The sequence below is a fragment of the Kryptolebias marmoratus genome, linkage group LG2 (genome assembly GCF_001649575.2).
Source record: "Kryptolebias marmoratus isolate JLee-2015 linkage group LG2, ASM164957v2, whole genome shotgun sequence".
NCBI classification, from domain to species: Eukaryota; Metazoa; Chordata; class Actinopteri; order Cyprinodontiformes; family Rivulidae; genus Kryptolebias; species Kryptolebias marmoratus.
The window spans coordinates 30,369,909-30,382,083 of record NC_051431.1 but is presented as its reverse complement, the minus strand read 5'-3'; the positions used below and the strand labels follow the sequence as shown (position 1 = coordinate 30,382,083).

Genomic DNA, 12,175 nt, shown 5'->3' with positions numbered 1-12,175 from the left:
GAAATAAACATTTGAAATATATGAGTTTGTATGTAATGTATGAATATAATATACAAGTTTCACTTTTTAAATGGAATTACTGAAATCAATCTACTTTTTCATGATATTCTAATTTTATGAGCAGCACCTGTAAGATAATAATTGATTTTCATGTCACTTAGTGAAATAAGTATTTGATCCTCTACTATCCAGCTAGAATTCTGGATCCCACAGATTGGTTATGGAACCACGTAACACACAGATTAAAACCAACCAATTTGTAACACTCCTAATCTCAACTCATGTGTACAAAACACACCTGTCCACAGAATGCTTTTCTTCTATTCCAACCTCTCCACTACTATGAACAAAATCAAAGAGCTGTCAAAGGACTTCAGGGACAAGACAGTAGATCTGCACAAGATTGAAGTGGGCTACAAGATCATTGATAAGAAGCTTGGTGAGGAGCTGAAAATTATTGGTCCAATTATTTAACAATGGAACAAATATAAAGTAGGCATCAATTGCCCTCAGTCTGAAGCTCCATACAATATCTTGCCTCATGAAGTGATGATGATCACAAGAAATGTGGGTGATGAGCTCACAACTAGCTTGTTAATGATCTGAAGGCAGTTAGGACCATAATCACTAAGAACACCATTGGTGGCACACTACACTGTAATGGATTGAAATCTTTCAGCATCTGCAAGGTTCCCCTTCTCAAAAAGGCACATGTAAAGGCCTATCTTAAGTTTTCCAGTGAACATCTAAGTGAATCAGAGAAGACTTGGGAGAAACTGTGGTCAGAAGAGACCGCAATCAAGCACTTAGGCCTCAACATAACCCACTATGTTTAGAGAAAAATAAATCTTGAGTATGGCCCAAAAAACTCTCTCCACACAGTAAAACACATAGGTGAAGCATTAAGATTTGGGACTGTTTTTTCTGCTTAGGATACAGGACTTCACATTGAGGAGTCAATGAACAGGGCCATGTACCATAAAATCTTGAACGAGAATCTTCTTTACTTAACCAGAATACTAAATCTTTGAGTTGTCAAGTGGTAGCCAAGAAACCTAAAGGTCTTAGAGAGTTTCCGTAAAGAGCAGCGGGCCAAAGTCCCTCTGGAGATGTGTGCAAACCTAATGACAAGCTACAAGAATTGTCTTATTACTGTGTTCACCAATAAAGATTTCTCCATCAAGTACTTATTCATGTTTTGCTTGAAGAGCAAATATTTATTTTACTCATTGACATTCAAATCAATAAGTAAATCTCATATAATATGTTGTTTTTATTTGATATTATGTCTCTTTCTATTACAATGAAACTACAATAAAAATTGCTGCTCATTTGTTTGGAAGTGAACGAACTAAGAAAATCATCAGGAGATCAAATAATTATTTCCCCCACTGTATGATGAGTAATCTAGTTAACTACCAAGAAAATACATTAGCATTTTTTGGAAAGATGACTGGTCATCATGTCTATTTACTCTTTTTTTTAACTATTTTAACTATTTTACTCTTCACATACAAAAAGGCAAGAATTGGAAAGTGACAGAATCTAACAAAATTTACAGAAATTATATTTCTAGAATACGTTTTGTGTTAATCTCAGCACCAGCCTAACCTAGGATTATAATTTCTGTAAATTTTACAGTACAATGTTTTTCACCAGCGATTTTGATAAATGCAACAAGGAGGGTGTGCAAGATTCACTGAAGCAGAAACAAAACTTTACCATATAATTCTGTATTCGAAAAATATTCTTAATATATGATTAAGAAATGCAAAACTAACTTGTTCTACTTTTTCCTCACAGTGAACCTCCACCTGAGCCTGACAGCGAGGTCTAAGGTCAATTTCAGCAAGTGGCTCCAGCCTTCCGTACTTGGTTACCAGGGAATGGTATCTGAGGAGAAAAAAGGCAACTTATGTAGTTTGTTTAAACACAACTACACACACACTGCAGCACAATGTAATCAATGTAACTAGAATCTTGTACAGACATAGGGATCAGTTTACCTATAAGGAAGCTCCTCCTCAGGGCAGTCCAAGTAGTAGCGGATGAAGAATCTTTCTGCATCCTCTCGCTCACTATCAGTCACAACACTGCCATTTAGCAGTGATATGGAGGGAAGCCTGGTGAGAAGTATATAAATGTTATGCATTCAAGCATCCAGTATTTGTGATACAAATTTGAAAATGTAAAACATTACAGACTTTTATAGCTCACTGGACAAAAGTGATTTCCATGCCTAAATCAGTATAATTCAACTATTAACAGAGGAGGTAATTCATCTCAGATCCCATTGATGGGACTTACTGAGCAATCATGAGGCTGCGTCGCTCTGCGTTGGTGTATGCCTGCAGTAAAGGAATGCCCTGCAACCGTACCTCCTCCAATTTAGGGAAGAAGTTTAGCTTCTCAATGTCTTCCCATTGGTTGAGACCTGACAACACAAATGCTACAACTTTTAATATGTTAAAAGTGAACTTTTAACATGCAATAGCCTATGTTTAGGTTATGGCTTATGTCCTCTGTATATTTTTAAAAAACAGTGATATATTTAGTAAACAATTAGAAAAAGTGATCTGAAGCCAACATGTATAAAAATAAAAAATATACTGGTATGTTTGGGAGGATTTGAAATCTCCTCCACTATATTAACATGAAGGTGGGGTTTAACAACCCCCATGACCCTGAGGGCTGTGTTGTCATGGGCATCAGCCCCTGGTAGAGTCATCCATGGCAAATTGGCCTCAGGGGAGGGGTCAGACAAAGAGCATTTCAAAGACCTTGATGAAGGAAGACCACAACAAATAGGTCATCTTGTCCAAAATAGGAAACCCGGCACCCTCCTAAAGGGGTAATGGGAAGGGAACTCACACTTAAGACTCTGGTGATTAAGCCTTGGCTTCTGTGGCTTAACTAAGCTAAGCCTTAAAAAGCTACAGGGCATCACCTTTGCATGGGCCCACCTTCACATGAGCCATCCACTTGCAGGAAAAGAAGTCGAGGTTAGGCACAGAATCCTGACATAAGCAAGCTTTAGGTACGATGAATACCACCTTGCTAGCAGGTAAAAAGCTAGAGCTTTTGTACAATGTCAAGTTATACCAGCTGGATATTGTTAGGCTCACCTTCACAGAAAACTTGAGATTCTGGAATCCAACTCTAGAACTGGACTGTCTCATAGTGAGGAGTTGCCTATGGGGAGATGTGTTGGGCAGATGTGGGGATACTTACTAGTATCCCCACAAAGGCTGAGCATGTGGGTGGTGTTTTCTCCAGTGAACCAAAGGGTAGTTTCTCTACAGCTTCAATCTGTAAGAGGCTGGTTTTTTGTGCTTATTCCCCGAACAGTAGTTCAGATTACCCAGCATTCTTGGAGTTTCTGGATGGTGATCCTGAAGAGATGCCATCTATGCTCCTTTTCCACCGGCTCTAAAGGTCCCGGCTCCACTCTACTCGGCTTGCTTTGCGTGCATTTCCACCTGCATTTTTTCCATGCTGGTCCCTGCTTTTTTGGTCCCTGCTTCGGAGTAGGGCCAGCCGGGCCGGCCCTGCTTTCGTGGGTGGCGCAAGCTTAGCTCCTGTTCACTCATTGGTCGTGGGTGTGGCCAGATGCAATCAATCAATCAATCAAATTTTATTTGTATAGCACATTTCAGCAGCAAGGCATTTCAAGGTGCTTTACATAATTAAAAAACAAAATAAAAACAGCATGTGACAATGAATAAACAGTAAGAAAGAGAAAAACATCGAAGACATCAAAAACCCACACTCTAACCCTAATTTAGCCATAAGCAACTCTAAACAGGTGGGTTTTAAGTTGAGATTTAAAGGCACCCAGTGTTTCAGCTGCTTTACAGTTTTCTGGAAGTTTGTTCCAAATTTGTGGTGCATAGAAACTGAATGCTGTTTCTCCTCGTTTGGTTTTGGTTCTGCAAGCATAAAGAGCGAACAGTAGGAATATAAACAACAGCGTTGGAATTGTAAGGAACGCTCTCCCTGATCTGAACATGAGAAGTGTGTTGTCTTTGGACTTGGATGCTAAGCTTACACTGTCCATTATGAATATCATGTTCAAGCATAGGGTGGTTCATAAATCTATTTGGTACCAGGCTGTCATTGCTGTCATTGTCTTCAACTTATCCGGGTCAGAGTTGTGGGGGCAGCAGCCCTAACAAGGAAGCCCAGACTGTCCTCTCCTTAGCCACTTCCACCAGCTCCTTGCACCTTTGGAAAGCCAAGGCTTTCCAAAGGTGCAAGTCCATAACATTGGCAGAGTTAAAAACCTGTTTGAGGAAAGGCACCAGGAGTGGATTAGATCCACCCTGAGATGCTAAAGTCTCTATGTTGTAGGGCTGTTGTGGTTGGCAACCCTCTTCAATGTTGCATGGAGGAACAGTACACACCTGTGAAATGGCAGACTGGGATGAAGGGCCCAATTTTAATAAGGAGGGATCAGAGATTGTGTTCCAACTATGATGGGACCATACTTGCTCAACTTCCCTAGAAATTTTTACTACTGGCTGTTGGAAAAGAGGCTCCAACCAATAGTTTAATCTAAGATTAAAGAGGAGCAGAGTGGCATTCATTCAGGGCATGGGGGACAATGCACGGCATCTTCACCCTTACATAGTTCATGAGGTGGTCACAAAGGTTTAGTTGTCTAGTCCACGTGTGTTTCAGGGATCTGGAAAAGGCTTACTACTGTGTCCCACTAAACAACTTGTAAGGAGTGCTGCAAAAATATGGGGTGCCAGGGTTGCTTTTAAGGGCTAATCAGTCCCTGTATCGCCAAAGCAAGTGTCTGTGTCTGCATTCTTTGCAAAAAGACAAGCTCAGTCCTGGTGCAGGTTGGCCTCTGCCAGGGCTGCCCTTTGTATGTGTGTAAAAACAAGGCAAAGTCTCCATTAACTTGACAAAATTAATGTCCACCTCACAATAAAATGTTTGTTTTGAAGTTTCTAGACGTGACTGTAAAGGTCTCCCATGGCTGAGCTAAGGTTTGCACTTTGATGTACAATCACAAAAAACACAACTGTAAACTCCTGCAGCAGGTACTTTGGCCGATACTTCACAGCAATAACTGTTTACCAGAGAGCGATTGGCACACCCAAGACTGGCCCAAGGCATAAGCAAACTAAGCAGCTGCTTAGGGCCCAGGGGCCACTAGGGGGTCCCTAAGTGGAATTGATTTTTTCAAGTCACATGACTGATTTAAATCGCTCTACCGGGAAGGATCCACCCTCTCTGAGACTCAGTTTTAATTTGTGTCAAACTTCAAGCTTTACACAAGGGAAAACCAGAGTTATGATAAATAATTCATGCCACATTTTTTTCTGAAAATCATCGTCTTATTGAAGCACTTTAGAGCGAGAGGCAGCAGAGAAGCTGAAGAGTCTCCGGGAGAAAACTCCCCCATCCTCCATCCAATATCACCCCCAACCCCGCCGAAGGAAAAAACACACTCCTCTCTCCAATCTGACGGAGGCCCAAAGTTATCTGTCACGTGCCAAAAAATCTACAGGAAGAAGAAGAAAGAGGCGCAAAAATTGAAGGAAATTTGGCGCCAAAAAAACAAAACAAAACAGTGAGCCCGGGAGTGAGTTCTGTGATAGGGAGTAGTGTGGTGTGTTCAATGTTAAGTTGAGTCAGTTTTAGTGAGCTTGAGTCAAAACAATGAGGTGATTTTTGAACATGGAGCTCCAGCTTCTGTTTGATGTTCAGACCCAGAGATGACGGAGCTGCAGTCAGAACCTCTCAGACAGGAGGAGAAGCTCAGAGGCAGAGATGGAGAGAAAAATTAAAAAACAGAGTCTGGGACAGACGGGGAGGACTTTGTTGATGAACTAGGTGATCCATTATTTTTTTAGAAAAGGATTACTGGAAACAGAATCACATTTTGTCTGTCCTCCTTCCAGGCAAAATAATGATGAGACAGATTCAGTTCCATATTTTAGAAGCATATTTTGAGCATGCATCAGGATATATTTTGGAACATTTTCTGTTACTTTTAGTACCACTGGACTGTATGTGTCAAACTCAAGGCCCGCAGGCCAAATCCAACCTGCCATAACCATTTCTGTGGCCCCCTAGAGGGCCACAGAAATGGTTGTGTGCTTCAATATTATTTTAATAGTTAAATCATATCAGTTTTTTATTTTTATAATACCAAATTACTCAAGCACAAATTGCTTAATTTTTAGAAGTAGACATTGAATGCAGAGAAAGCTGGTTTTTACAAGTTAGTTAATAGGTAGTTTTATTAATACATTCTGCCATGTCCGGCCTTTTGAGGACATTCATGAGCTTGACGTGGCCCGAAATGAAAATGAGTTTCACACCCCTGTACTAGATGATATATACATATAGGATAATGTAAACAGGACTGTCAGAGTTGCAATGAGTTTATATTAGGTAGGTGAATGATCTGATCATTTGACGGCTGATTGCAGTAGTGTACAATATTAGCAGAACCAAATGTCGCTTAGGGCCCCATAGAGGCTTGGGCCGGCCCTAGACACACCATTGCTTATTAACATAGGCACACAGTCCTGTTGTTTCTCTCCAATAGTTGACTGCAGTTGGCTCAAAAGAAGATCAACCCTACCATCTGATACCCTGCATCAGGCATGTTGGTGTTTCGCCATGTCTCCTTCAGCAGAAAAGCACAGCAGTTTCTCATCTCCTTATATTTGCTCATCTGAAGTCTCATTAAGTCAGTTCTGTTATCTAGTGAGCAGACATTATCCAGAAAGTGTAGGCAAAACAGGTCTGTTACTTTTTAATCTGGTTATCATGCCGACTTGCTTTTTCCTCTGCAGTCTCCAAGAACACCGTCTTTTGAGATATACAGCTGTGGTCAGAATTTACATACACTCAACCGAGGCTTGGGCATTAACTTTAGGCTGTTAATAATTTATTTGAACCCCTTTTTTTCCATGGTGGAATGATTATAAAACATACAACACACAACTTCAATGATTTAAAAAACAAAAAACAAGAATTGGGTGCACAAGTTTTGTATTTGTTGTGGATTTCATCTAATCTACACAAATTATGTTTAAGAACTCAAATATATACACCTCCACTAAGATTTGGTTAAATGTCCCTTAAGAAGTTGCACCTCATCCACACACTTTCTGAATTCATCATCAAGCTTCTGGCAAGATTCTGGATGATATTTGACCACTCTTCTTGGCAGAATTGGTACAATTCATTTAAATTGGTTGGGTTCCTGCTTCCTGCACAGATTTGACTTTTAAGCACAGTCCACAAATATTAAACAGGTTTACGGTCAGGGTTTTAGGAAGGCCATTACCGAAACTTAATGTTACTCTGCCTTCTTCAATCATGAACCTGTTTTCATGTGCATAGTTGATCAGTGTCCTGTTGGAACACCCAATTGTGTCCGAATTTCAACTGTTTGGCTGTTAAATTGAGGTGAAGGTGTGAAATTTGCAATGAACCAGTTCTACTAGTAGCCCCACAGTATGATACTACCACCACCATATTTGAAAATTGATACAGTGTTCTTTGGTTTGAAAGCCTCACCTTGACTTCTCCAAACATACTTTTTATCATTGTAGCCAAACAGTTCAGTCTTTGTCTCGTCTGTCTATAAAACTTTTTTCCATAAGTCATCTGGTTTGTCCTTGTGGGAAGCTGCAGTTTTCAGTCAAGCTTGAAGGTGTTGTTTTCAGAAAAAGAGGCTTCTTTCTTGACTGGCATCCTCACAGTTCATGATAATGTAAAACTGGCTTCACTGTGGACAGCAATACTGATAATCCAGAAGGACCCTCAAGCTCCCAGGCCTCTGGTAGAGGACCCGAGCTCAGAGGATGAAAAAGAGACCACCCACGGAGGATGAGAAGGGAATTTTTTATGAGCCTGTATGTACAATATTGACCCTGTGTAGATTATACAATAAATTTGAACTTGTGCAGGCAATTTTTGTTCTGAAAGATCATCAAAGTTGGATGTTGTATAATCATTCCCCTTTGAAAAAAGGACAGTTTACATCAGTCGTTAAAAGCACCAAACTAATAGGACATTCATGCCTATGATGCATGGATGCAAACCTCTGCCACAACTGTAGAACTGTAGATAACTTGAACAGATCTCTGGATGTACTTTTATTCTTTTTACTTTCCAAAGATTACTAAAATAGATCAGCACTGATTCTGTCTGAATATAGAAACAATTCCTGAGATAAAAGCCCATGTGGAGAGGACTCTGTTGTTATGCTCTTCAAAGCTTTAACAACACAGTGACATGCTTGTTGTGCAAATTTTATCAGCTGTCGCTATGCCAGTACTAGAATATTAAAACGACTACCCAACATGATACTGTAAATCAGAACATAATCTAGATTTTCTTCAGTAAGATAAAAGCAGTATGGGACAGTAACTTTGGTGAATGTACCTGAACCAACCCATACACACACACTGTAAGCCCACACTGAGTTGCCCATCTACCTGAGTTGTGTAGGTTGATGCTGCGCAGGTTGGGGAACAATCGTTGTAGAATATCCTTGTTGTCCTGAATTGAGGCCAAGTTGTTGTTGGCCATAACCAAAGTGTCCAGGCAGGGAAACATGGAACCAAACTTGCGGACTTCGGCCCAGTCGTGAAGGCTGTTGTCAGTGATGTGAAGCAAGCGCACTGAGGGGCAGGCCACGCTGGAGGAACTAACGCTGTTGTAATCATTAAGGCACAGGAACAACTCCTCCAGTCTGCAGGATAACACAAGGAGAGCAGAGCTGAGAGTAAAGAAAACTGGTTTAACTGATGATGATGTAGGGACAATCTTATTACCCGCAGGCAAAAGCGGAAGGGCAATCTACAACTGATTAACTTTTAGAGTCAACCCCATTAAAGATGGCCACCACAGCCAACTGACCTTAGGAAACAGAAATGGTTATAACTTAGCCAATTGTACAAATATTGAGTTAAAATTGGGTGTGTAGTAGATGAGAATCTTTAACAACACATACTCTGAGCAACATCTTTGCTTAAAACTTTGACATTATCTGTTTGAGTCAGCACTGCTGTTAGCAAAATAACTCACGAACCACGAAACAAATTTGAGTGAAATTCTCAGAAAGTAACCAATGGATGCACATCTACAACTGATTACCTTTTGAAGTCAATACATTTTGAGATAGCCACCACAGTTAGCTAAAATCAGCCAACAAAAAATATCTATAACCCAGTCAGTTTTACATTTATTGAGCTACAATTTGATGTGGTAGTAGCTGAAAGTCATCCACAGTAAGCAGATCTAATCTTATTTACCTCAGTGTGATCTGACATTGAGCTATGCCTACGTCACTATGATCAGACATCACAGCTGAAAATGTACCAATATAAAAGTGGCCTTTAAAGATGACTTAATCAATGTTAATTATTGAATTGACTAGTAGATGGTAAATACTGTGGCATATGTTGCTATACAGAGTAAGTAGTAAGTATGCTGTACAAGCTGAATGATGCTACAATTTAGTACAAATTATTTAGAAATTAGCCTGGAAATGTACTTTTTAAGCTTATGTATAGATTAGATACTGATCACTGCAATTAGCTACAACTAGTAGAACCTACATATACACACTTTACATGTTAAAAAAAGTTAGTTACAAATTCATCAAATAGTTGAAGTCATAATTATTAAGCTAGTTTAAAAGTCTTGAAATCATTGGAAGTCAGTCTTAATTAGTGACTGACTTCAGGTTTAGTTTATACCATTAGTTATGCCCAATATATGTTTTTTATATAATATCTAGCTGTTTAACTAAATTTTGCATGAAGTTAACATTAATTATGAATTACATTAAGTATTTATAAAGAGACTAAAAGTAATTTGTGACAGATCCAGCTGGGCTTGCTGTTAATTAAGGCTATAGTACTTATAACTACACTACAGTAAGCTTTTAATAGTGGTTTCTAATTAGCTTTTTAACATTTGGGAGTGTATTTACATTGTATGTATACACCAAATGGCATGATTTTCTTAGTTCCCGAGTTAAAGGTCTATCTTTATTATGTTGTTAAACATTTGATTTGTCTGCTGTTGCCCATTTTGGATGTCATCTTAGATTCTCACAACATTACAAAAGTAAACAATGGGCTGGATAGGCAGTGCACACTCTAGTTGTTTGATATAACTATATGTCAACAACATAAATAATGATTGTGATATCTTGCAATATTCCATGAGATTGTGCAGAGCTTTGTTTTCAATGTTTGACCAAAATAGCTACAACGCTGTCATTTTTCAACATAAGTTGATAGTCTAAAACTCTGGGATGAAAGGTGGTGGGCAATAGACCTACACTTATGTGCATTTTAAGACTTGTGCAATTTTTAGAATTGCAGCTTACAAGATGTTTGCCTATTAAATTAAGCTGTGATTTTTTTTAAAGAAAATAATAAAATCTCTTTTAAGAGTGGTGATTTTACAAAACTTGTAATGCCACCTTATTCATGAACTTGAACAACACTGTTGTAGTAAAATTCATACTCACTCGGGGATCTTTTGGGTCAGCAGCATCACAGTGTCCCAGGATATCTGAGTGTTGTTGAGGACGAGACGACGCACACGAAAAAAGGCTTTGGCACACTGCGGCTCGAGAGTGGTTCCTGCCAGTGGGTTGGAGCTCAGGTTGAGGAACTCCAGATTGGGGAGGCTCGACACAATTTTACTGATCTAAAAAAATGGATAGCTATGTTTTTTTTGGACTGTCATACAGTTAAAAAAAGAACTACTATAAATTAAAACTGATTTTGTCACATTACTAAAAATATCTGATGGCCAACCAAGAGCAAGTTTTCATTCTTAACTAATTGGAAATAAAAGTTGTGATAGTGTGTAACAAGTGTGCTATTTATTTCCACTAAATTTTACCAAACATCAAGTTTAACATTTGTTAAGTATTTTTTTAAACATTCAGGCATCAGTGATTTACCATTATTCAACAGATAAAAATCTGTCTACATAAAAACTATTTCCAGACCTGTTCTGACATACAGTCATGGATAATAAAAAAGTCCACACTATTTGAGTTCTCGGGTTTTACATTCAAATCTAACTTCAAATGTATGAAAATGCACAACAGATTTTATCATGTAATTATTTACTCCACTTCATCTGACACTTTGCATTGTACTTGGTGATGTGAGGCTTGGATGCAGCTGCTCGGCCATGGAAACCCATTCCATGAAGCTCTCTACACTGTTCTTGAGCTAATCTGAAGGTCACATGAAGTTTGGAGATCTGCAGAACGTTGTTGACGCTCTGTGGTTTTATGTGGCCGAGTTGCTGACATTCCCAATCACTTCCCCTTTGTTATAATACGACTAACAGCTGACTGTGTAATATTTAGTAGGGAGGAAATTTCATGACTGAACTTACTGCACAGGTGACATCCAATCACAGTTCCACGCTGGAATTCACTGAGCTCCTGAGAGCGACACTTTCTTTCACAAATGTTTGTAGAAGCAGTCTGCATGCCTAGGTGCTTGATTTTATACACCTGAATTCAATGATTTGGAGTGAGTGAGTGGGTGAGTGAATACTTTTGGCAAAATAGTGTAGGTGTCTGTGCTATTCCATGTTGAAAAAAACATCTGCAATAACTTGCTGCCCATTGATGTGGGAAGGATTAAAGGTAATTTCCAAACCATTTAGAGTCCATTTTTCCACAGAGAGATTATCTTCAAGTAGAAAGTATTTAACAACACTGCCAATCTTCCCAGGAATTGATGTCCCAGCAACTTTACCCCAAGCTCAGACTGCACAATGTTCAAAGAAAATGCAAGAAAATTCCAAGAGCTCCATCTCATACTATATAAACCTCAGTTAGCAGGTTATAGGTTAAAATTCATGTCAGCACAATTGGAAAAAGACTGAACAAATAAGGATTGATTCAAAGGATTGACAGGAGAAAGCCTCTTCTTTCTAAAAAGAACATAGCAGCATGACTTAGATTTGTAAAGTTTCATTTGAATGAACCACATAACGCTGGTGTAGATTCTCAGTCATCCAGGCCATGGTAAATTCAAAAAAAGTTAAAAAACAAAAACAACTGGACTTCTATTCTGTAGCTGAAGACGTTTCGCTTCTCATCCGAGGAGCTTTCTCAATTCAGAAATAGAGAGTGTGGAGTTGAGCTTTTAAAGCT

At 39.1% G+C, this 12,175-nt stretch overlaps 1 protein-coding gene across 3 annotated transcripts in view; it reads right to left on the bottom strand.

The window, feature by feature from the left end:
* Positions 1-12,175, bottom strand: part of LOC108246530 (tubulin-specific chaperone cofactor E-like protein) — a 27,230-nt gene that overhangs the window by 5,146 nt on the left and 9,909 nt on the right. For all 3 annotated transcript variants that reach the window (XM_017434127.3, XM_017434128.3, XM_017434129.3), the window contains exons 5-9: positions 10,520-10,701; positions 8,472-8,728; positions 2,308-2,434; positions 2,007-2,123; positions 1,782-1,893 (exon numbers count right to left, since the gene is read on the bottom strand). In XM_017434127.3, coding sequence (XP_017289616.1) covers positions 1,782-1,893; positions 2,007-2,123; positions 2,308-2,434; positions 8,472-8,728; positions 10,520-10,701 — 795 coding nt within the window. The remainder of the gene's footprint in view (positions 1-1,781; positions 1,894-2,006; positions 2,124-2,307; positions 2,435-8,471; positions 8,729-10,519; positions 10,702-12,175) is intronic.